Consider the following 26,814-nt stretch of genomic DNA (forward strand, 5'->3'; position numbering starts at 1 on the left):
GTTCGCCTCTCTCGGTTCCCCTGTATTTTTAAATCGCCGGAGACTCGCGAATCTTCCGCGATCGCCGCGCTATAAATCACCGCGGTCTCGCGGCTCGGACGGGGACCTCGAGTTACACGCTCGGTCAGAGTTCTCTCTCCGCGAGACGGAGGAAGCGAGGAGAGCGCGGGTCTGAAAACGCGGCTACTCCGAGAGATGGCCGGGAGAGAGAGAGAGAGCGAGAGACTGTCTGGTGGGAGTGAAACCGCGCGGTGAAAAGGGATGGAGGGGTCAAGGGGGCGAGAGAAGGGGGCGAGAGAAGGATAGACAGCGTTTTGAGACCCCTCGGTGACCAGTTTAGTTCTGCTTGGCATTCGAACCTAACCGCACGAGAGATCATGTGACAGTAGTCACCGAGGATCCTCCGAGCAGATCCAGGATCTCGGGTTCAACCTTGAAGGAGAAACCGGGCGCTATCGGGACGAGATGAACGGACGGTTTTTCCTGTCACGGTGATATCGCTGTCGGATCGTCGCGTTTCCTTCTCGCGACAGTTGTTTCTCCTCGCCGGTGTGATCGATCTCCGAATCTGACGTTTCCGCGCGGCAACGAGCAGGAAGTGCGCCGTAAAAGGTAGCACGGCGAGAGCACAGAGTCTCTCTCTCCTTATTCCGTGATCACCGTCGGGAATGACCGGCTGCGATGCTGCACAGCCGATGCTGGCTCGAAGACACGTTACAGCGCGCAACACGTGCGCTCCGATCTGGATCAACAAACACGACGGCGGCGGTCGCTGCGTGAAAACGTTGCACGTTGTGTAGGTTTTCGCCGGTTGAAACGCAGGAAAGTGTTGCGGGCGGTTCGGCTGCACGCATCGAATGACACTTGTGAAATCGACGCACACATTTCCGCCGGTCGGCGAGCAGAAGGGTCGTTGACAGCGCGGTCGGCTACGCCGACGAAGCGTGTACAACCGGTGCGGTGCCTCGCTGCTGCTCTGCTGTTGTCGTTGCCACATCGTCGCATCGAATCGAATTGTGCCTCGCCTCTCGCCGCACCCCCGGAAGAAGAAGGAGAGTGTTCCAGTTCGAAGGCAGACCGGGTCACCAGGGTTTTCGCGGCCGCTTCCGGTTCTATCTTGGCGGTTGCTCGTTTCGGAACGGGTCCGCGAGGCCTCCTCACGGTGGAACGGAACGGGACGCGTCGGGAAAGGTCGCGAGCAGCCAGATATGAGGTCGTCCCGCCGGTACACGGGCTAAGAATACACCGCGAGAGTGGATCGTTGAACCGGGGCCTTCCTTCCTTTCTTTCCACGTGTCTCGGCGGGCCGAGGGAAATAAATCAGAAACTTTCTCCAAGCTTCGGCCCCCGTCCACTTCGCTCTTCGCCAGTGCTCTTCGTAAACTATGTCGGGAGACACCACGTCCGACGAGGAGGGATCGCAGGAGGACTCGCCGCGCTACGACGTCGACGATCTGGAGATCATCAAGACCATAGGTGAGCACCCTCTCTCTTTCTCTCTCTCTGGAAACCAATCGCTCCGTCTTTCTCTCTCTCTATCTCTCTTTCCGTGTTCGATGACCCGGCTTTCTATTAGCTCCACAAATTGATTTCTTCGCCTCTTCTCTCGGCTCTGTTATTCATTACGGTAGACGTAAAATTACTGTGTATCTACAGGGTGTCCCAGCTAACTTGACCACCTTGAATATCTTTGTTGTTTTTAAAGATACGTCAAATGTCTGCAGGACAAAGTTGAATGGTAAAATGCGGCTCATACGATACCAAAAGGGTTTTTGTTTTTATGTAATTTTTTTTAGGGATATTATGAAGGTCACCTTCATTTTTTTTAATGGAATGAGGTTTTTTTTAATGCAACAATCGATGCAGCTGGACATTCGTTATGAAAAAGTACTAAACTATGTATGTCGAAAAGTTAGTAGTTCAGGAGATATTTCAATTTGGAAAACTATAAAACACCATTACTGTAGTAAATAAACGTTAACGTGTCTTAGTACGAATTAGTTTAGTAAATGACGACTAATAAATAAGTTGAAAAAATGCATTTGGTCGGAATTGTGAAAAACAATACTGAAAATCGATTTTTACAACTTTTTTAGCTGGCTCAATAACGAAAATTTAAAAAATGTGTTTTGTCAACTGGTATAAATTATGTTACGCTCTGATAATCTCATTGAAATTGGTTAATTGGTATTGCCATGAAAGTATTGAAACGTCCTTTAAAACAGAATAACTTTTTTATAATCGTACCAAACGACCTGAGTTTTTACAATCAATTAGAAGCATTGAAAAAAATGAAGAAAGGCATTTTTTAAAACTTTTTTACATGGCCACTTAATGAAGGATGCTTGGCCCCTGAAGTCTTTTTTGCATATCATCTCGTAAACCAATTTCTTCTAATTGATTATAAAAAATCAAGTCATTTGGTACAATTATAAAAAAGTTGTTCTGCTTTAAAGTGTGTGGAATCAGTTATGCTCCTTACTGTATAGTATACAGTCTTTTTAAACAAGTTTTCGGTCGCGGAGTCTACTGTACGTTGTCCCAGAAGTAGTCTTGGCTAGCCAGTAGCCAGCCTTCCTGAAAATAAATTGCTTCAGCGGTTCAGAAGTACGGGACGCGTCAAAATGACGCGTAGCTTCAATTTACGTGATTATTGAGATCCTAGATATATGCATCCATCAGGCATCATTCCTTCGAATCTCTCCGAAAAAATTAAAGAAATTAAAGGAAAGCTGTATTACTTGTGGGACGACCCAATATTTGCAAACAATCGAAATTGCAAGTCGCTTTCTATTGTATACACTACTGTGCAAAAGAAAGAAGCACCCAGTATAACTATAAGATATAATGACAAACAATATCTTTATGTAGAAATTGTATTGTACAATACAAAGATTTATATTGCACTTCGAGTATTAGATTATTGATAATTAAACTACTAAATTAAAGAAGAAAGAAGCACCCAGTATAATTATAAGATATAATCACAAACAATATCTTTATGTAGAAATTGAATTGTACAATGATTGATTTATTGCACTACAAGTATTAAATTATTGATAATTAAGCTACTGAATTAAACAGCGGAATCCTTTCTCAAAACTTGCTGTGTTCTTATCTGATTTTTTACGCTTTTCTATTAAATATGGCCGGGTGCTTCGTTTTCTTTGCACAGCAGTGTATGTTTACTCCGCCTCACAGCCATGTAACGAATCTCCTCTTGAAAGAACTGCTCTTCTTCTATTTCTTCAACGAAACAGCGTTGAAAGCAACGAAACAGCTGATGATCCAAGGAAGCTAAGTCCGAGTAAACTCTATAAGGAAACTTTCCAGCTCAACGAATACACGACTTCCTTGCTTACTTTGCTGATTTATGCAAGCCACTGGAAATTGCTCGTTGGGACGTTTCGAAAGCTACTCTTGCATTTGTCGATATAATTCTCGACAATGTCGAATGTTCTTGAACTGAAGAAAATTTCTAGAAACGTTCTTCAATTAACACTTCACCTACTGGAAGCCTATTTAATACGATTTTTCATCATTGTGCTGTGCCGAAAGAAAGCATAGAAATTTTCTTTTACATTGCAATCTTGAATGAAACTATTAGATGTCGTTATTGAGGGTGACTTGTTAGTTCACAATGAAAGTTGCTGTTGCTGTTGAAAGTTCCATTAAAAAGTGTTTAGCCATGTACCACAGATTTTTCAAAATTATGCAATCATCACCGGTCGGTAATGTGTAACCCTTTGCACTCGAATGGCGAGTCTGAGGCGCCACTAAAAATTGCCGTACCATTATTCGAAACAGTTTTAACATTATTAAATTTGTCTATATTCTATAAATTGTAAAAAGCTCAACTGTTATATATAAGAAAACAGGTTCAATTTGATGTGTACAATGTAAAAAAGATTATATAGTACAAAAATGATGTGGGTTGAAACAAATATCTTGATTTTGGAATTCAAATTGCTTCGAGTGCAAAGGGTTAAATTAGAAAAACAACGCAGAAGCGCAGAAGAAATATACTATCGCTTAGACTACACTTTTCCCCATTTGCAGAATGGTTCGAATTTCGAATAGAATTATAATCGATCAGTTGCGGGAATCGCGAATAAATTTGTACGCTCAATATTTCTCTTGAGGCTGTGTCGTAGCCTCCTCTCGCGATCGGAGTATGGAGGATATTTATTTGTCTTATCTCGATTCGTTTTACCGTTGAGATCGGTTTGATCGACGAGCCACGAGCGGCAAGATTCATTATAAACAACAGTCGATTAAATTTCGCTGGGAATTTCGATTTTTTCAGAGACTTTCTCGTCGGAGGATGGGCGCATTGACAAGCGACGCGTATATGGGTCGCGATGATTTTCAAGGAAAAGTTAATTAGAGACTCGAACGAAAGGGACCGACTCTCCGTACGAGTGTAATTGGAGTAGAAATTTTTTCAAATTATTAGCATCCGATTGAATCCACGAAAGAGAATCGAACGGTACACCGTTGTTCTCGGCTGTTGCGTTCACCTAACTACACTGTCCAACATCTTTGTTCCCTAATTTACTGTTGGCTCCTTCTTTTAGAGTTTTTTGCGCTGATTCCGAATCTGTCCTTAATTTCTAACTAACTACACTGTCCAACACCATTCCCTAATTACTAGACTGCGGATCTTTATGCAAAATAAAAATTTTCTATCTGAATTGCAACAAACTAGAGTGAAATAGAAAGTTATTTTCTTTTTTAATATGTTTAATAGGCTGAAAATAATACAACAGATTTTTATTTTAGTACAGATTTTATTTTAATGCAACAGTTTTCCTGTTTTAGATTACACCTACTCATTTTTGTTATAAATGCATCAAATCCGCAGTCTACTAATTACTGCTGGGTCCTTCCTATAGAGTTTTTTGCGCTGATTCCGAATCTGTCCTTAATTTTTCTCCTATACGCACAGTTTTTGAGGAACATGGCTTGGAAAAAAAAAATTTCAAGAATTCTTTTCTTTAATAAATAATTGTAGTCATGTTGATTATTTATTTATCACTATATATTTTCTATTTAATAACATTATAGCTGACGCCAAGGCGAATCCTATTTACTGTGGTCTTTAAGTTTTGAAATAATGGTGAAATTAGGCGTGAACAGGTAACGCGTCGATCTGGCCCGCTGCGCGACGCTCGCAATCACGGGAAATGAAATTCGGTCGCGAATTGCGCGAAAGATGGAAGAAGAAGACTCGGCAGTTCCCGGGAGAGACCGTAATTCGGTGGAATGAATGTTTCCCACGGCGTAATCTTCTCGTTCTCGAGGAAAATGTCAGAGACGAGCCGAGAGGCGAACTACCCTCGAAGCGGGGAAGTGGGCCACTGGAGAGTGAGAGGCCACCGAGTGTATATTTAACTGCTCGTTAAGTCAGAGTTACACGAGACTCTCGATCAGTAAACTGCAGGTGTTCCGTTGGTGGTTTTTCAAACATTCCGAGGCGTCTTGCGAAATAATTATTTATACGAAACGGCACCGATAAGAGCGCGAACGAAATCAATGCGACAGAGAAAATCGCGAGGAGCCAGAACCACCGATACAAAATTATTAACGGGTTTCCACGATATGTTTCCGAGAGCGTCCCGATTTCCTCAGCTCCGAACACACAACGAGCTGTGCCGTTAATCCGCGAATAATCGGCGATCTTGAGAACACGGACGCAGAAATAAATCTTCGCCGGTGAACGTTGGTCCTTTATCGCTCCGTTTACTCCGGGCTCGCTTAGCTTGGATCCAATCGTAAAACAGCACGGCCGGCGAAGATCGATCAGGACAGATGCGCTCTGCCAGCTTCCTCGAGACGTAAAACAAGTTTTGGATGCGCACCAACATCATCTCGTGTGCCTGCTCGTAAAGAAAAAGTCGAACGATCGAGCAGGAAGCGGCTGGCGATATTCGAGCAGAAGGAACCTTGGCGAAGGGATGAACGAACGGGGTTGAGAGAAATATCGGGTGAACAGGTGTCGATACTCTTCGTCTTCGTCGATCGAGTACTCGTCAGAGTTGGGCATTCATCGATTAAAATTTTAATCATGATTGATTGATTAATGTGTACGATTGAAGAAAGAAATCGCCGAAAAATCGACGATTGATTCAATCGATTGATGAAGTTAATCGTCAATCGTTGAAAAATAGGCGAATGATTCAATCGATTGATGGAGTTAATCGTCAATCTTTGATTAAATGAAGAAATCGTCGAAAAATCGGCGATTGATTCAATCGATTGATGAAGCTAATCGTCAATCGTTGATTAAATGAAGAAATCGTCGAAAAATCGGCGATTGATTCAATCGATTGATGAAGTTAATCGCCTCACGGTCTATCCATAAATTGTAATAAGAAGGAAGAGAGAACGTATCTGATTATTGTCGTGAACTCAATTTGTCAATCCTTCCTTTGGAAAGGTAAAATCGAAGACAGATGGAACAAGATCAACTTTCAAATCCCGTTTCACAGAGACTGCCAGAGGCCACATGTTGGAACGTTTCCAAAAAGTTCTGTAAAAATTGACCAAACCGTATCCACGTGTGTCGTTTCAGTATGTAATTATCGGTGTCCAATTAAAATCGAGATCGGAGATCTGTTTTTTGGGTTAATCTGGACGAAAGAGTCGCTTAGTCGATCGGAAAGACTGGCGGCAGCGCTGACAATCGGCCAATTACGGCCAATTAAAAACTTGTCGGAAGATTTGGTGAAGTTACGAGCTGCTTCCTTTCGAAAGAATGGTCGTGTCGTGACAGTTTAACGATACTGGCGTCGTTAACAGGAAAGAAACCGTGGCTTCCAGACGAAGACGCGGCGAGAAGAAGACCGACGACGTCTGGGACCTTGAGGGGCTCGTAAACGAAGTCGGTTGCAGCAATTACGCAAATTTCGGCCGGCCAGTGGAACGGTTTAAGAACAATTTCAGCCCGGAAACGGCTCCTCGTCGGTTTTATCATTGACACCTGTTCCCCGATCGTCTGGGAAGCGTCGAGCGGCGTTGGCCACGCTCGCTCTCGCGCGATTTCCCTTCCGATTCGGCCGTTGCCAATTTCTGCCGGGAATCACAATGTCGGTATGCGTGTGTGTGTGGACGAGAGATACGGAGAAGGAGGACGATGTCACGTCCCTGATAAAACGCGACGCAACTCAGGGCCAATTTGCCGGTTAAGGCCCGCTACTAACGCAACGGAATTCCGGTTCAGCTGAAACGCGTCCACTCGCGTTTGTTTAACGTGCGACGACTATAATTTTCACCGCGTTTTCTGCTAACATCGAACATGGAGGTGTACCGAAACAAGCATAGAACATTTGTCCATTTTGTATATAAATACTATTGTTGCGAACAAAGAACAGATTTACACGAGGCAGATTTGTTACATCCTTTGCCGATTTTAGAGAAAATCCTGAAAAGTTCGTCAATTACGTTCGAATGAGTGTTTACTAGGGGTGTGCGAGATTCCCGTAAAATATCCGGGATTCCTTTAAGTGTAGTGGGCCTAATTCGGGCGGCGCGGTGCGGCGCCGAACGCGAACTACAAACGGACCCCTCTTAATTGGTCGCGCTACGACGAGCAGAGACCCCAGGCCCCACAGTCACCTGCATTTCGTGGGAAAAGTGCATTAAACAGACCGGACAGATTGCACGCTAGCTAGAGAGAGCGTCGGTAATTAACGATCGCGCCGAGCGATCTGCGACACGCGTGTAACCCCTTTCCTCGGGACGCGTCACGCCGGAACAATTTGCACTTGACTCCGAACGAGACGCCGATCATTGCGTGATCGGAAGTCTGGGATACGAGCCGGTTAATCGGCTCGCTCTCGATTAAATTAACTACCCGATACACTCTACTTCTTTTGAAGAAGCGCGCGCCCCTGTTTCGAGAAACACGGAAACGCTCTGACACTTTGTTCACCCTTTGGACTCGAAGGAGTTTTAATTGAAGACGTTTCTTTCAACTCAGATCATTGTAGTCGTTTTTACATCGTGCCCATTTAATAACTTATTAATAGACTGCGGATTTTATGCATTTATGACCACAATGGGTACATACAATTTAAAACAGTGGAGGCATTAAAAAGATTTAAGGCCACCGGTGTATTAGTTTTACCTGAATAAGGTAATTAAAAGAAGAGTGAAATTTTTATTTGGGTCCTATGTCTTGCAATCAATGCAAACATTTTTTATTTTGCACGAAGATCCGCAGTCTACTTATTAATATTGAAACTGTTTCGGAAAACACGGAAACGGTCTGACACTTTGTTCACCCTTTGGACTTGAAGCAATTTTAAATCGAAAATCAAGACGTTGTTTTCAACCCACATCATGTTCATTGTATGTAGTCTTTTTTACATCGTGTACAATTAATAAATTTATTAATATTAAGACTGTTTCGAAAAACCCGGAAACGCTCCGACACTTTATTCAGCCTTTGGACTCGAAGCAATTTTAATTCGAAAATCAAGACTTTTTTTCAATCCACATCGTGTTCATTCTATGTAGTCTTTTTTACATCGTTTACATTTAATAATTGAATAGTATTAAACCTGTTTCGAATAATGATACAATTTTTCGGTTCGCATTTTGAATAACTAAGTTCCAAACAGGTTTTCATTATGCAATCCATAAAATGAAGGGAAATATGATTTCTCGAGGTCTATGCTCAATAAATTGAACAATCTGTGATCAAAATGATATAGTAGTCGCGATACAGTGAGAACAGGAAAATAGCTGCATAAATTGCAATATCATGCCGTTTATCATGCATAATGTTAATTATTTCTAGGTATTTTGCCAGTGTAGAAGCTAGTTCACCGATTATTAATGTTACCTCGTGTAGCAAAGTAGGATCTAGATCCATTTGATTAAAATTGACGAGCTTTTAAAAGGTCGGAACGTTTAAATACCGATGAAAATTGATCTAACCATGACTGTTATGAAATTGTGAAAAGCGTCTCCACCTCGTAAGAATTAAATAAATACTAACCCCTTGCCCTACGATTTATTTTACGATTTCAGTGATTAGAACCGTTTTTGTAGTTTGTAGTTTCTTGAAAAAGGTGAAAAATATCTATTGTATGCCTACATGTTCTCCAATAACATTAATCCAAAACCAAAATAGAATTTCACATCTCGGTTTAAAGGAAATGAATAATATTCGGACGCTCTAAAAAAGGCGATAAGTTTTTTAAGATTGTACTATACGATTTTAACTTTTTTGGGAAAAAGCTAGAGCAATTAGTTTACTGCAGGCTGTGGAAAGAAACTTTTTCAAAAATTGCAATTGATCGGAATTATCCGCAAAACGTATTTTTTAAATTTCCAATACAGGCCCACATAAAAACGTCGTAAAATGCAACTTTTAGTATTTTTTCTACAATTCCGGTCAATTGCAATTTTTGACAAAATTTCTTTCCACATCCTGTATTAAACTAATTGCTCTAGCTTCCCAAAAAAGTTCAAGTTGTATAGTACAATATTAAAAAGGTGATCGTCTATTTTAGAGCGTCCGAATATTAGTTCGGGTCACTGTACTTGTGTGACAAGAGATATTTATCTTTGTGAATGAGATTACTCTAAAATATTAAACATAGTCAACCTGGAAACATTATCTGATCGAAGAATAGTATCCGCGCGCGACCAGAGCTTTATTTTTCATTTGATAAATAATAATACAGATTGTCCCGCACTCCTGAGGCAAATCAATTTCTACGTACCTGAACGTGTTTCGAGAACGAGAGCAGGATTTCAAACAATGAAATCCAAATCCACATATGGAGTAATAAATTCTTTAAATCGCATTATTGCAATTTTATGCGATTATTTTAATTGCACGTTACAGGCATTCAAAAGAAAACTACGTAATTTTTTCGTTTCGCGCTTGTCCGTTCTTATGTAAATTTTTGGTTAATGCTTTGTTTTTGTTATGTTTCTTTTTGTTTTTATCAGTTCTACTGTAAACAACTGTAAGCATTTGTATAAAAGTATCTCGGTCCGTATATAATAATAATAACAATATTGTAGGGCAAGGGGTTAGAATAAACTCATCGAAATAATAAAACTAACGATACGATACCTTTGCAGGGACCGGAACCTTCGGCAGAGTGGTCCTGTGCAGGCACCAAGGGACGCCATTGGCCCTGAAGATCCTGTCGATGGTGGACGTGATCAGGCTGAAGCAAGTGGAGCACGTGCGCAACGAGATCACTGTGCTGAAAGAAGTAAATCATCCCTTCATCGTGAACATGTACGTGTTGCATCCTCCTTTCTCCAGACTGGAGATCCGATAAACCTTGATTCCGAAAAATTATTCCTCGACGATAAATCGCCGAGATTTCGCCGTGCACCGCGAGAGGAAACGTATATCGACTGTACACGCACGCCTAATTAAGAAAGTGCCGCGTTTCTCGGTCGAACCGAAGAAATTGTAGAAAAGAAAGCGTAACTAAAACCGACGAGAGTGATACTTGCCGATCCAATTGCGAACGATTTGCGTCGTTTGCAATCCGATCAGCAGCTGTCGTAGAGAGAAACCGTCGACGTCGACGTTCCCTTCAAAGCTGAATCGATTCGAAAAATTGTTCGAACAAATCCTCGGACGAATTCAATGAACGTTCGATCGTTTTCAGGCTGTGGAGCGGAAGGGACGAAGCGAGAGTGTACATGCTGCTGGAATTCGTGGCCGGAGGCGAGCTTTTCTCCTACCTGAGGGCAGCTGGTAGATTTTCTGGGCCCACCAGCTGTTTCTATGCCGCGGAGATCGTCTGCGCGTTGGAATACCTTCACAGCAAACACATCGTTTACCGAGATCTAAAGCCCGAGAACCTTCTCCTCGACAGCCAAGGCCACCTAAAAATCACCGACTTCGGCTTCTCCAAGAAGCTCACCGACAGGTATTTAGAACCACGGTGTATTATGTATATGTAGAAGTGTTCGGACTTCCCTCAGAAAAGTGTGACAGATAGAGGTTAGTTCTCTGGTTGCCGCCAGATGGCATATTGGACAGGTTCAAAAAGCTCTTTCATGACATATTCAGCACTCAGTAGAGTGTGCCACTCAATATATATTATTGAGTGGCACATATACCTTAGCATGGGCTACATGGACACGCTGCTACACACAATCTCATTCACACACGTACATGAAAGCTTGAACCTGCCCGATATGTCATCTAGCGACGAACTAACCTCTATCTGTCACAAAACGTCAACCTTATTTACAGAGGTGTGCTCAGTGATGCCAGAAATGCGCAACATTTCACACGCATGCGCGATAAACAGTACCGTATCTATGTAAAGTAGCAGAGCCCTGAGGCAGTTATATTGGCAGGAATGTACCGAAACAATCTGTACCGGACAAAAAGACGTGTACTACGAGTTACAAAATATACACAAATACACTTGTTATACATTCATTTTTTGGAATCAAATCATATAAACTTTTTAAAGTTCTGCGGGGTGCTCAAGGTACCCCATTTCATCGAGGATCTTATTATACTGAGGCTAATCGCCGCGCATGCGCGTGAAATGTTGCGCATTTCTAGCATCACTGCCTATAAGAAGAAGAAGTGCTTATTGTTAGTCGTAACCGTGGGTAGAACTTGGTAGAACTGTAGAACGGAGCACGCGTTCTCTCGGAGACACCTTCCAAAGATGGGGTCCGTCAGTAGTGTAAAGTGCTACATAGATAAAAGATCAATCTAGGTCGCAATCACCCCCAAAAGCCCTATTTTCACGTTTACGAGGCGTAATAGCATTATTTGGCAGCGTAAATTGCATTATTCGGAAACATAAAGGCGTGTAGTTGTTTTCATAAAGCTGCGACAGCTACATGCTGCCGAATAATGCAAATTGCTATAGGCGTGCGGGACCAGGACGGGATTTCCGAATATATTTGGGTTTCTCGTTAACTTTGTAGGATCTCTGATACTGTACGGAATCTTTTAATATTGTTTTTTAGTCTTTATCTATGCTACAAGAGTCTTTTTGAGGGAGACACAGAAGTTTAAATCTTTTATCTAGCGTTTCTCACTACCGCAGAACACCATCACATGCATTATCGAGAAATGAGAAGGCGCATCCCGCACCCTTGCAGTCCTGGAAACGAGTCTACCCCCTTAATAATAGACCACCCCGTTATCTACCGACCTCGCCGTACAGCAGAGAAATTACCATTGTTCGTACTATGGCTACGCGACCGATGTACGCGTTAAAGCGATAACAGGATCGATGTGAACAGGCCAATACATATTTTCTTTACTCCGTCATTACCATTCACCTTGACATTCAACACGGAATGTACAGGGTGTATAATAAGTAATGGTTATCCGTCCTAGGGGTGAACCTCTGCATCGGTGGACCGGTGGACATTTGTAAGAGAAACCGGAGATGTAGATTCATCCCTAGGAGGGAGAACCATTACTTTTTATACACCCTGTACACCGTGCCGACAAGTACGCTGCTCGTACTTGAAATAATAATGCAGCGAACCCGATCGTATCTGTTCGCGTCCGAACGTACGGTTTTATCGTTACTCCCCGCACGACTATTTCTTTGATTGCCAGGAAAAACTTGCCGCATGTCACAATTGCAAAACATTTCAATTGAGCTTCACAGTATAGGATTTACGTCTTTACCAGAAGAAAAGTCATGAAAATAAATTCGAAAGGCTCAAAAAAAGCATTCTTCCTGACAACCACAGATTCAATCGTGTAGAACAGTGTAGAATGAACGTCGATTGTATTATTATAGCGAAAGAAAAATGAATGTTCTGTAGTGTAAAGCATCGTCGTATTCGTAGAACGTGGACGCTGTGCGGAACGCCCGAATATTTGGCGCCGGAGATCATTCAGAGCAAGGGACACAATAAGGCTGTGGATTGGTGGGCTCTAGGAGTCCTTATCTACGAGATGCTGGCTGGGTTCCCGCCATTTTTCGATGATAATCCGTTTGGCATCTATGAGAAAATACTGAGCGGCAGGATAGAGTGGCCGAAACACATGGACCCCATTGCCAAGGACCTAATTAAGAAGCTGCTCGTCGCAGACAGGACCAAGAGGCTGGGTAACATGAGGCAGGGTGCTGACGACGTGAAGAGGCACCGGTGGTTCAAGCTGGTCGAGTGGCCACTGGTAATTTATCAGCTTTATTGTATACAGTAAGAAGCATAACTGATTCCACACACTTTAAATCAGAACAACTTTTTTATAAATGGACTAAACGACTTCAATTTCTCTGTAAGGCTAGAAGAATTAGTTTAGTAAATGACGTCTAATAAATAAGTTGAAAAAATGCATTTGGTCGGAATTGTGACAAACAATACTGAAAATTGATTTTTACAACTTTTTTAAAATGTGTTTTGTCAACTGGTATAAATTATATACGCTCTGAAAATTTCATTGAAATTGGTTAACTGGTTTACGAATTATAAACGATCAAAAACGGTAAAACTCGCCACTTTATGGTACACTAGAAATTACCACTTTTGATCGTTTATAATTCGCAAAACAATCAACCAATGTTCTGAAAATTTCATTCAAATTGGTTAATTGGTTTACGAGTTATAAACGATGAAAAGTGGTAAAAATTCCGAAAATCTAGGAAAATCGCGATTTTTACCACTTTGATCGTTTATAACTCGTAAACCAATTAACCAATTTCAATAAAATTTTCAGAACGTGCTTATATAGTTCATACAAGTTAACCAAACACATCTTTTAAATTTTTGTTATTAGCCCAGCCAGTAAAGCTTTAAAAATCAATGTTTACTATTGTTTTTCACAATTCCGTCCGAATGCATTTTTCCAACATATTTTTTACACATCATTTACTAAACTAATTCCTCTAGCCTTACAAAAAAATTGAAGTTATTTGGTCCATTCACAAAAAAGTTGTTCTGATTTATAGTGTGTGGAATCAGTTATGCTCCTTACTGTATATCGTGGCACGAATGTATGTGTTAATACCATTAAAACTGCTCGAGCTAGAAAGCTGAGGTTTCGACTGCGGATTTTATGCATTCATGACAAAAATGAGTAGGTGCAATTGAAAACAACAAGATTAAAAGAGTTCAACAGTCTCGAAATACTATTTCGACCATATCAAAATTATTAACGAACAAACTAAATATTTACTATGCTCCTGAAGACTGCAGTTGATGTATAAAAATGTTATTTTCCATAAAGATCTGCAGTCCACTGATGTTACGTAAAAATAGTACCTTCCAACATCTACAAAATGGAGAACGATGTCCACAAACACAAATATCTACTTTTAGTAGAAGTACACAATTGTAATTCGCGTTGTTAATGTCAACAGGTAACTCAGAGGGCCCTGAACCCACCGATAAGGCCCCGAATAAAGGCCCCAGGCGATGCAAGCTGTTTCGACGACTACCCAGAAACCGATTGGCGATCGCAGCCTCCATTGCCGCCGGAACAACTAGCGCTGTTTCAAGACTTCTGATGAATCATTAGAAACATTTGTTTCCGACACGGACTACCTGTTGAAAATACTGTAGATCGTCTAAATAGATCGCGTCAACGGCGTCTGTACAAAATGGCGGTCGCGCGTCACTTCTGCGTTCTACTCTGTACATAGTCCTTTTTCTATTTCGTTTTGCGTTATTTATTTGTACGCGACGCGTAGCGTGGGCGCCTCGGTTGTTTTTCTTTCTAATTGTTGAGACGAGATACTGTAAATAAGAATCGAGAACAGGAGCGTGATGGACCGAAGGACAGAACAGGGTTCTATCTCGATGGAGACGTTTGATACGTAATGTTTCTTTCTAATGTCTACGGGACAAAGAGTGTTAACAGATCTATATATATATACATACATATAATATAATTTTGTAAGACACGCGTGTCTAGTATTGTTACAAACGTGTACATGTGATACAGATTGTTAATTAATTAAACCGTGCACTTTTTTCCAATGTCAAGCCTGACGTTCCGTATCGCGATTCGTCGTCGACGGTGAATCACGGAGAATCGATGTTCCTCTTCCCGCTTGCAAAGCCGATAAAAGACTGATAAGATCTGGCCGTGGACGTGCGAGGCGGCTCTGTGATTAATTTTCAAAAGGCCCGTGAATTATTGATACCGAAAACCGGACACGCGACGAGTTCCCGGCAAAACGCGACTTTCTACGCCGAAGGAAGTCAGTTGTCTGGCGATCATCAACTCGGAAGGTTCGATCGCCGGAAACCGTATGCTCGCGATGTAAAGGGCGGTCCCCGAGCTGCGAAGATGCCAAGAAAATTCTCCAGTAAAAATCATCAGTTCGTCCGTAATATCCAGGGCGATTTTAAACGTCGAATCGGCACGACGGTGAACGTCATCGACGTCGAGCCCGCGAAGGAAACCGGTTCCTTGAAGAATGTAGAGACAATTCCCACGAACAGGGACATCCTGAACGACTTCTTGGAGAGCACCTCCATCCACGGTCTACAATACTTCGGGAAAACCGACGTGAAAGTCGGAGTTTTCGGCAAGATCCTATGGACCTTCACCATGCTCGCCGGATTCGCGTGTACGCGACGATTATAATTCGCGAACTCCACGGTTTTCGAGGTTAACGAATAAGCGAGCGTATTCGTTTCAGGTTCCACCGTTATGGTGATACAGTTTCTGAATCGTTACAACGAGAACCCGACCAACACGTTCATTAAATCGTTTGATAACCCGATATTCGAGGCGCCGTTCCCGGCGGTTACGCTGTGCCCGTTGTCGCCGATCCCTTTAGACAGACAGCTGAAGGTCCTCGACGGCATCAACATACCCGCGAACATGTCCATGGAGGCTGTGATGCATCTTCTGAAGTATGTACAGAATCAATGGACACGGGGGTAGACTCGTTTTTCCAGGATTGCAAGAGTGCAGGATGGATGCGCCTTCTCGTTTCTCGATAATGCAAAGATGAAAGATCAATCTAGGCCACGATCGCCCTCAAAAGATCTACGGGGTGTCCCAAAATTCGTTCAACAGCCGAAAATGGGAGGTTCCTGAGATCATTTGAAGCAATATTTTCCTTTGCAAAAATGTTATCCGCGACTTTGTTTAGGAGTTATTAGCGAAAAACACAGACCAATCAGAGCGCGACCTAGACGCGAGTTGCCACTGGTTGCCACAGTCGGCCAATAGACAGTTGGCGCGTCATGACTACTGTGCCAACTCGTGTCTAGGTCGCGCTCTGATTGGTCCGTGTTTCTTGTTAATAACTTCTTAACAAAGCCGCGGATAACATTTTTGCAAAGGAAAATATTGCTTTTGGGACTAATTGGGAATAATGCAAAATTACGCCTCGTAGACGAAAAAATAGGACTTTTGAGGGCAATAGCGCCCTAGATCGATCGTTTATCTAGCGCTTTTGACTACTGAAAACCCCCATTTTTGTATTATCCACAAATGAGAAGGCGAACCCATCACCCTCGCAATCCTAGCAACGAGTCTACCTCCTTAATGAAACTCCTTTAGAAGGTAAAGCAAGATGAAAATGGTGGTATTGATTGTGCTCGACACACAGATACGGTCACTTTATTACGTATCCGTACGCGATGGAAAGTTACGAGGAGGATGAGCTGGCTGAACTATTGAAGGCGAATCATTGGACTATCGCAGACTTCTTAAAGATCGTGGAGCCTTGCGAGGATATTTTCGAGGCGTGCTGGTGGAGCAGCGAAAAAATCGATTGCGGGAAATCGTTAGTGCTCTCTCACAGTTCCTACGGATTCTGTTGCTCCTTTAACTATCTTCTCGAAGAATTCGTGGGCCGCGACAAGCAAGTATCTCCGTCCCCTGTTGTTCTCTTCCTCCTCGAACTTTGCAAGCTTTACAGACATGTCTTATTTTTCTCCGATGACGTTCAGGAATCAGCCAACCCCGAAACCCATTCGATCTGTTGACTATGGGCGCAGGAGCGGTCTAAAAGTTTTAATAAACAGGCGGATACTTAACACCGATGCCGTTACAAACCAGTCGTTCCAATCTGCCAAGTCGATCTCGAACAACGACGGCATAGCGGTACGATGAATATATAATATTCTAACAACTAGAATTATCTCGAAGAAATGGAGAAATTGATTGAGAATTGAAACAGGTACTCATCCATCACAGCCTCGATTTCCCAGGACTCAACACTGATTTGTACATTCTCCAGAAGAACGACGAGTTGCAGGTAACAATAATCGAATTTCCATTTTCATAGTTTCATAGTAAAATTAAGACAAGGGAGAAAATCGTCCTCCTTGTACTTGGTCAAAATAGAATGGGGCCAGCGGCCCCACCGACAATTTTTATTAATATTATGTGGAAAACAATGGCTGTAGGTTAGTTTTAGGTTGAAAGATAACCCTCTAAAATTTTAAGTCGCTAACCCTTCGTATAAGGATGATATGAGGGTAAATACCCTTAACTGTATCATTTTTTTTCTCGGTTGTTAATTAAGATATTCAGATAAAAGAAAAACGAAAATACTCGAACTTACCTCCTTCATATCATACATTTTTTTTAGAGAAACATCATTTAATTTTTTAGGGGTGGGAATTGCAAGCAACCCTTCGACTGACCACTTCCACAAAATTCAAGAACAATGTTCTGTTGCTTATCTAACGTGTAAAAAAGTTTAAAGATGGTCGGATTGGTGGAACATAGTTAAATATTGAAAAACAAATAAAATTACGTCATTGTAATTTTCTATGCGAAAAAAACAAGAAACTTTTGTCTGAAACATCTTTTTCAAGAAATGCCATTTTATGTCCTTTATGTAACCTTCAAAATAAGTCTTGGCGAAATAATTTTGCGATTGTATAAAGTTTCGCGGCCAAGTGATTGCCTCGCGAAGCGGCCGGCTCGTTAGAAAAGAAAGTTCGAGCTTCATATTGAAATAAGTCATGTGACTCCGGACTCTCAAATGTTCTGTATAGATCCACGTGAATCCAACGGTGAGCGGAGCGTCGAAAGACCTGTATCAACGCAGCAGGGAAGGCAAAGTCGTCCCGCTTTGTGTCCGCAACGCCGATGCCCTTGAATACTTCCCCGTCTACACGTACGCGAACTGCTACGCGAACTGCAGAGTGAAGGCGATGATCAAGATCTGCGGATGCCTGCCGTTCATCTACGAACACTTGGTCGCTTACCATCATATCACCGTAAATGCTCCTTCTGAATACAGTATTTTATCGATAAAAGTCCCCAACACGCAGGGTCTTTTACACGCCAGGGATACTAGTTTTACCGAACGCAGAGAAGGACAGCCGAGCTCGAGAAACTTTTTTATTTTCCATTATTTTTTTATGGAACTTTCACCAACATATTCGTGGCATTTTTCTAATGCAAAAGGAGACCAAACACGATATAATTTCAACTGTATTTAGTGGTTTAATCGACGATGAAAGTTTCAGGCGCAAGGAAGGACAGCGTATGTGAAAGAAAGGGACGCAGGGAATCACGTACGCTGTTCTTCCTAGCGTTCAAAACTTTCATCGTCCATTACACAAGTAAATTTCATGGGAATTATATCATATTTGGTATCATTTTGCATGGGAGAAATGCCACGAATATGTTGGTGAAAAACTATTAAAAAATAATGAAAAATACTGAGTGACAAGAAATTTCTTATTATAATTCTATCAAATTGACGAATTTTGAAAAACCAAATAATGACAACCATAACATGGGCCTTTAGTATTCATATATTTATGAAGTTTCGAAATGGCTTCGAATTTCGAAATTTCTTGTCACCCTGTAAAGAAGTATGGGTCATACTTCTCGGCGACCGAGGCCTCTCGAGTTTCATGGCCCCTCAAGAGGGACATTTATCGGCCAGACATTTGGGACATTTATGAATAAAATACTGTATCGTCTCTCCGAACAATTTCCGGATCGCATACAACAGCCGCGCGAATTTCAGCCGTGCGAAATCGAAGGCCTGACCTGCATCCAAAAGAACGCCAAGCAGATAAGTATCATCAGAGACGTTCAGCAGCCGAATTTGACCTGCTCCTGTCAGACGCCCTGCGAGGAAGTCGTTTACACTGGCCTTCCCGTCACGGTCGATCTCACACACTCGCAGGCCGCGACTAGCTAGTGAGTCCACATCAAAAATTACCATTTTCAGGACGATCAAAACATGTCCGAATCAATTTTCAAACGAAAGTCCAGCTGCCCCGAATTTCTATCATTCGCCAAGTTGCCAATCTGAAGTAATTGAGATGAAGTGGACAAGTGGTTCCACAGAAACGACAATACGGTAACCGTTGAAAGACCTTTTTATTGCGGCGCGTTTTACAAATTCAGTTACTGTTCATTCGGCCAGACAATTACGCGATTAGATATCTCCAGTGCATCTGTTTCAGTAAAAACGTGACGAGCGGCGACGCTATTTTGAGAGTGTTCATGCTCTCGCAAGTTTTCGTGACTATGGAGACCGTGTCAGCGGCGGACGAGGTTTATCTGTTGGGTAAAGAACTTTTAAAAACCGTCTCTCGCAAGATTGCAGCTCGACTAGTTTGTTCTGGTTGTTGGTTACAGCGTCGATAGGCGGGATATTCAGCCTGTTCCTGGGCTGCAGTTTCCTCAGTGTTGTGGAGATCCTCTATTACGTCAAGCTGTTCTGCCACGCTGTCTATCTGCGTCGGAAAAAAGAATCGTCCGCGAAGAGCTACGAGGACTACGGGGACACCAGACGGAGTATTTATTAATCGACAGGAAATCAATAGAAACGAGTTTCTCCCACGGATACGCTAAACGTGTTTCCTTTCCCTTCCCTCGCCGCCATTTCAACGACGCGCGACGGCTGGTTCTGTTCTCGCGCGCCGATGGAATCGAATCGGATCGGATCGACCCGTTACACCAGTTCGGGCAATCTATTGTGTAACGCGGCCAGCCGAGAATTCTGGAGCAAATTAGATCTATTTCGATCGATTACTGGAACGCCGCGGAGACGTTCGCATATGTAAAAACATTTAACGGTCCTGTGTTTCCGCTTTGAAGTCCGAGCATCGGCGACTTTCCTTGTCGCCTCGTCACGAGGAGAACTAGAATAAATTTACTAATTTATACTCTAATATATTAAATCTTTCTCGTAAATTTCATAATAAATTTACTAATTTATATTATAATTTAAAATTTTCCCTCAATTTTAAATTTTATAATAGATTTACTAATTTACATTTTAATTTTAACCTCTCCTTTTAAATTGTATAATAAATTTACTAATTTATATTATAATTTAAATTTTCCCTTAATTCTAAATTTTATAATAAATTTAATTTACAATTTTCTCCAAAACGAAGCAAAAACGATCAAATCTCTAAAAGACTTTTTGTCTTAGTTTTTCGGTCCCCTACACGCCCCTGAAGTTTTGCCATTTAACTTCGGGACACCCTGTATATTTAATTATTATACGCAAAATTCTTTTCATGGAAAGAATGTTGTCCATCGCGAATTCTTTTCAAGAGTGTTACATGTCACATTCACGAAATTTTCAGGGACCCGACCCGATCCGACCTCTTCCCGATATTTCGATCACAATATCAATTCAAGTAGAAAAGGTTTTTATTTTTCATTCTTTCCTTACCAATGTAATCCGCGCGTGTACCGAGAAACTGGTTTATGCGTTCATTGCTAACTAGGTGCAGCGTGGGTTTCTTCCGATCGTTTCCGAGACCGGAAACGGACGTTCCTTCCCGCTCAGGATGGCGAAACGACGGGGCCTCACTCGTAACTCTGAATTCTCGGTCGGCCGATCGGCGGCGCCGTTTCTCACAGGAAAATGGAGAACGAATGTAACACTTTGTCGCGGTTTATTTTTAAGCGAGCACAGATATTCAGGGCATTCGGAGTATCAAATAAATCGGTAATCCGATCCCCGGTGTGTACCAGCCACTAGTGGATTACGTAACGGCGAATCTGTTGGTTTTTACGCCGCGTGCAGCAGCGGGACGATAGCGAGATAGAAGCGATCCTCATAACGTCTATTTTCGGGGCTGCTATCGAAAACACCGATTTAGTTCTCCGCGTACGCCGAACGTTGCAAACCGTACACCACCGATCGAAACAGCTGGAGGAGCACCGTCTATTTTCAACGGCACGCCCACGCACTTTCCTCGCGCGATCGGACCCATCGTGTTCGCTCGTCCTCGCGAGACACCTCCATTCGCTTTTTTAACTGGAGACCTTAAATCGTGACCGCGAGAAGCAGTTTTTCAACGCGTTTATGACAGCTTGACGGCCGTGCCCGTTACTTCTGCGAGAAAACGTCCGCGCCAGGCGGTCGGAACGCGACTTTGCGTATTTATGAAAAACGACGCGGCGTCCTTTGATCTTCCGCCGTCCACTCGTCCTGTAACTACTATTATTTTTCATCGTCTTACACGTCGCTCGGCCTCGGTTCTTTTTTGTGCGCACGCTGGCAAAACCGATGATTCGCTCGGCAAATCAGCGGAATCGGTTAGTCGACACAGCTGACTAAAATTGTATTAGCGCTCTACTTACCGGTTGTCACCTTAAAAATCGAAGATTGACGATCTACAATTTTTTTGATGGACTCTTCAATGGCGATGGATAGACAGCAGGGTCTTATACCGACTCTTATCCGCTGTCTCTCTCTAAAGCGTTAATTCGCAAAAGCGAAATCAAGAGTACCAGCAGCTGTTTCCGAAATGAATTGTTTTGCTAGCCTCTCGGGGAACTCGCGTGGCCGCTTACAAGCCGAATCGTTCACAACAAAAGAGCACGTGCTATGTAGGGTAACTGCACCAGTGAATGAACATTTAAAAAATTGTTCAGGAAGATATTTTATTCAAAAGAAAAATATGTGAATTAAAGGAATCTCATATATGCCAAATGGCTCACTATACTTCATTTGTCAAAAATAAATGAACACAAATAAAATGAAATTATTATTATTACATTTCTTTATTAAACGTTAAATAAAAAATATGAAAAATACCAGTCAATGATCACTACATTCTAGTAATTGAACAATGATGGTTCAATGAATGAAGAAAATTACTAAACAATATTCTTCTATTTATTTAACTCTTTAATTACGAAAAATCCCCTAGAATTAATTTTCTTTGGCTCCGTTATCTTTGTTAAAACATTCTGTCTCTTGTACCAAACCGTATCTGGAATCTCTGGCCATTCCCGTACCTTTCCTTTTTCACATTCTACCATTGTTGTCACTTCATGAACACTCTGTTAATTGACTGGGCTCTGAGTGATATCCTGGACCAGTGAATAGACACAACGAATTTTTAACGAAATATTCATTTTATAGCTATTTTTGTGATTTATATTCAATATTTAAACCCTCGTACATCTATTATTGTTAGTAACTTTTATCTCATGCGTAAAAGAAAAGTATAAAAACTCGTGTGTAAAAGAAAAGGTCGTGTACACATACCTTACTAGTTTTAGCTCTGTTGCACACATTCAACGCGCTTGGTGAAAATAGGCCATCTTAGAAACTAATGGTCAATTAACCAATATAAACCAATAGGAATACAGCTACGAAAAAGAGTCATATATTCCAAGAGTCATTATCGCTAGTATGCCGTGCGGCTTAAAGTTTGTTGAAATATACAAAAGCGTTCATTTACTGGTGCCCGTTTATTCACCGCGTGAATAAACCCTACCGCTACGAAAAGCAAGCGATTGTCCACACAGAAAACACGTCGAACTCCGTCGAATTCACAGAATCACGGTACAGGTAGAAAGCAAACAAGCTTCGCCGTTATGCAACCAAGTTGGAAAGCAGCGGAAACGCGGATGTTTGAACGGAGTACACCAGTTTCGTTCATTTCGCAGACTCTTTAATAGAAAACTGTGGAATTAACGCGGACAGATTGAAACGTGAGGAGGAAGAGCCGGCCAAGGTGTGTCCCGAAGACGTCCGTACGTTCGCGTGCTCCTCTCGTGTCTCTTCACTCCTAGAATCAATAAGAATAATTACATTCTCCGACAGCGGTTGACGGTTACCGTCGCGGTGAACGCGAACGCGCGTTTGTCACGGGGATTTCAACGATGAGCGTCGGAATAAGAAGCGACGCGACCCACTATGGGCCAAACCGACGAAATCTGCGGCAAAATCAAAGAACTTTCGATAGAAATGAGATAGAGCGATGAAATTTTTTTTAAATGAAAGCTGAAACACTGCAGAATATGGGATAATTATGGAGATTGTGGTACGAACGTTTTTTAACCTTGAAAGAATTCGTTAAACTTGCACAATTTCAAGAAAATTGTGGTTTCTCCACTATCACGCGCGGAAAAAAATTTTTTTCAACGTGCGATACATCATTTCCCGTAGATTTCTTCACGCTGATTTTAAGTAAACGTTCAAATACTTCATTATGATTATTTTTAATGTGTTTTTATATATGAGAATACAATATTCCTTCAAAAACTAGTGGGTTTACCGAATCATTTCAACGAAAAAATGATTTCGTAAGTTGTGTTCGCAAAAATCGATTTCTTGCAAAATCCTGAGGTCGTGGATAAATTTTGAAACCAGATTTGAAATCAGCGTGAAAAAATCTACGGGAAATGATGTGTCGCATGTTAAAAAAAATTGTTCTCACAATTTTCTTGAAACTGTGCAAGTTTAACGAATTCTTTCAAGGTTAAAAAACGTTCGTACCACAATCTCCATAATTATACCATATTCTGCGAAGTTTCAGCTTTCATTTAAAAAAAATTGCATCGCTCTATCTCGTTTCTGTCGAAAGTTCTTTGATTTTGACGCAGATTTCGTCGGTTTGGCCCGTAGTGCGACACCGAGGAAGCTGTCAGAAAAAGGAGACAGGCGCGCCGAGCCTCGAACGTACCATTTCAAGGAATGTACTCTGAAGTTGTTAAAACAACCCCGCGTAGAGTAGCCAGAGAGAGATCAGCAAAAGGATCAGGATGAAGTACGTGGTGAGGATGTTCCTCGTCTCGTGGGCCGGCTGCGGCATTGCTCGGGGGTCGCGCGGGCGGTTCACGGCACTGCGGGCGACAGAAAAATTTCTGTTTGTAATTACCGGGATTCGATGAATCCTAACTTTGACGAACGACCATCCCGACGAGCATCCTCTACCAACCCTTTGCACTCGGAGCTATTTTACCTCGAAAATGAAACATTTCTTCCGACCCAGACTAATTCAGAATGAAATTGACATAATACCTCGTGGAATATTAGAACGTTTAGCAATTAGTTAGGCCCCAACATATATTTAATCGTGTAAACAATATTTTGAATAATGGCTGAAGTTTAAGTGAATGTTTAAGTGACGATAAAACAGCCTTGAATTGACGGTGTCAAATTGACACAGTGATAAAGAAAATCGATAAAATAACAAATTGATCAGCTAGCATTTTACATCTGAGGTTTTCCGGTCATGTGTGTTCGCATTGAAAAATTCACGAAGTTTCTAAACGAAATTTACCTAGAAACTGTGTGAAATTGAGGGACGGTGAGGGTTGAAATAAACGATAAATAGACTGCGGATTTTATGCATTTATGACAAAAATGAGGAGGTGTAATTTAAAATAGCAAAAACATTAGGATAAACATACTATTTTATTCTTTTCGACCTATTAAACATGGCAGGGAAGAAAATAAATAAATACTTCACTCCAGTTTGTTGCAATTCAGGTAAGAAAATGTTATTTTGCGTAAAGATCCGCAGTCTAATGATAAAGCACACAAGTGCGCTACTCACAGGACAATGGTCGTTCTCCTGGTTAATCAATGTTTCCGTCGTCGAGCGATTTCAACGTATTCGAAGGAAACGATATCGTGAGAGCGTGTAACGATTTGAAGATCGATCGCTTCAAGTCGGCTCGAGGAGATCGAGCAAGCACCGCGCCACTTTGCGTCCGATCTTCGACTAGATCACTCAACGCAGGATCCGCGATGATCCCGAAATTCCTCCAGGAACCCTGTCGGACCCCCACCCGGGCAGTTGTACACACCACGTTGCACCTTCCCTTGTAACTTCTGCTCCAGGATTGGTAGCCCAGGTCCCACCATCGGTCGCTGATGCGAAACCGACAAGTTCCGCCACCTCGGGTTATATTAAGCATCGTGAATGTTGGTTAGAGCTTCGGTGGAAAAAGCAACGCGATCGATCCGCGATCCAACTTGTCGAAAAGACGACCGCGGGTTCAGGGTCGTCGGGCGACGTAAACACTCCGGCGATCTCGCACGAATTGATGGGGTCGCTCCAAGGTTCTCCGTTCTCTTGATGGAAATCAGAAAGGACGATTTTCTGCAGAAGACGTCACTTGCGATCGTGTCTACTCGTCGGAGGATACTGCGTTTCTAGTTTTCAGTTGTGAATCCTGTCGTTGCCAGGAAAAATATTGAATCGCACCCCGGCGAGAACAATGACATAACTCGAGAAATAACGATTTTGAGGTTGAAACAATGATAGATGCGTTTAATTGGCCTCTGCGTGTTAGAGAAGCGTCATATTTCTAACTCCTAATTGAATTGCAACAGGGTAATTACTTTATTTTAGAGCTAGTTCAATCTGTAGTGGCAAGAACAGTGTCACTTTAGAGTTGACATCATTTTTATGTATGTGCCTTTTTTTCGCTTTTTTTACCACGCTTATATTAGTTTGCCGTCTCGACGTTGTCGTTGTTGTATGCGTCAAATCTTGTAATCAAATTTTAAACCACTTCCCGATGATCTAGAGACCTTGAAACCTTAAACATAGCTCAGAACTGGATGACAATGAAGTAAAAAACAAATTTTAAAAGAAACTGTGCGTCCAGGAGAAAGAAAAATTGTAATATTAACCGTCACAACTCGCCGCGCGACGCTCGGCGTGCGTCATCGCGTTCAGCGATCCCCACTCCGCGCGCCAGCGCTCCCCACTCCACTACGCGTTCCCATTCCGACTCATCCCCACTCCACTGACCCATTTCGCACCGAAGGAACTCATTGTCAGTGTGGTGTTCCGTTCATTCAGTTCCATTTCGGACAATTTCGTTATCAAAGACACTTTAAATTTAACATGTACAATCATGATACTTGTATGTTACTATAGGAATAACAATATTTTATGATTCGTAATATGAACCTATATTTTTCAAGCGTGAAACTTTCCATTTCCGAGCGTTCGAATACTTTCGTGACTCACTGTACGTGACATGCGACGCTCTTTCTGACAACCGCAGAATTATACATTTCACAGGATCTGCGTGTTCTCTGAAATTTTGTCACGCATTTTAGAAGGTGAAAGATCACAGGGGAAAATGAAGGGTTGACAATGTTAGTAAACACTAATGATAAGAGATAAGCGCTTCGTAGAAGAACGCGTAATTCTTTAATGCGGAGATTATGTAAAATGATTATGTAAAATGCGGTCTGAAACTATTCAAACTGTTCATACAGCGACGCGGTCGATAAGTAACAAACGAACCGTGCTCTCCAGGACAGCTAATTTAATTATGAAATAACACAGAGCCCATCAATGTCAACGTTAACAGGCCGAAATGGAAAACGCTTCTTATTTTTAAACGAAGATCCTCCAGATCACACCCACGCGACGAATTTGGATCCAAGACAGAATTCACGTGTGGCGCCACGATATTTTTCACGTGACCAAATATAACAGTGGAATTCACTTTTAACAATGGTTGTTCGAAGAATTTAAAAACCCGGTCGAAGCAATGTCAGATCGTTTTGGATCCCTTTGTTAGCGCTCGAGCAATGGACTCTACTGTTGCAATCTCTTACGCATATCCGTTTTTCTGTTTCTAACGATTTATCTGACGATGCTTCCATTTGTATCAACACTCTC

The 26,814-nt window shown here is 42.0% G+C and overlaps 1 protein-coding gene and 1 long non-coding RNA gene across 4 annotated transcripts; one reads left to right on the forward strand and one right to left on the reverse strand.

The window, feature by feature from the left end:
• The first annotated feature begins 320 nt into the window (after positions 1–320).
• LOC143209657 (cAMP-dependent protein kinase catalytic subunit PRKX-like) lies at positions 321–20,186 on the forward strand. 2 transcript variants are annotated; one of them, XM_076425615.1, is made up of 10 exons: positions 321–1,476; positions 10,102–10,264; positions 10,647–10,910; positions 16,542–16,796; positions 16,885–17,038; positions 17,115–17,192; positions 17,941–18,165; positions 18,927–19,102; positions 19,372–19,475; positions 19,547–20,186. In XM_076425615.1, exons 1-10 carry the CDS (start codon positions 1,386–1,388, stop codon positions 19,714–19,716), a joined length of 1,680 nt encoding a protein of 559 aa, XP_076281730.1. In that variant the 5' UTR covers positions 321–1,385; the 3' UTR covers positions 19,717–20,186. The 2 variants fall into 2 exon arrangements, with proteins under 2 accessions (XP_076281730.1, XP_076281731.1); XM_076425616.1 differs by lacking the exons at positions 16,542–16,796; positions 16,885–17,038; positions 17,115–17,192; ... (2 more) ...; positions 19,372–19,475; positions 19,547–20,186 and adding exons at positions 12,817–13,147; positions 14,334–15,256 and having other exon boundaries at positions 349–1,476.
• On the reverse strand, positions 18,427–25,480 carry LOC143209674 (uncharacterized). Of its 2 annotated transcripts, XR_013009132.1 has the most exons (5): positions 24,724–25,480; positions 23,848–24,007; positions 22,425–22,950; positions 20,595–22,246; positions 18,427–20,052 (listed from the first exon to the last, which is right to left on the reverse strand). It is a non-coding gene; the product is annotated as an uncharacterized LOC143209674 (long non-coding RNA). The 2 variants fall into 2 exon arrangements; XR_013009131.1 differs by having other exon boundaries at positions 18,429–20,052; positions 20,595–22,950.
• Positions 25,481–26,814: the final 1,334 nt, after the last annotated feature.

Source organism: Lasioglossum baleicum, chromosome 6, assembly GCF_051020765.1.
Source record: "Lasioglossum baleicum chromosome 6, iyLasBale1, whole genome shotgun sequence".
Taxonomy (NCBI): domain Eukaryota; kingdom Metazoa; phylum Arthropoda; class Insecta; order Hymenoptera; family Halictidae; genus Lasioglossum; species Lasioglossum baleicum.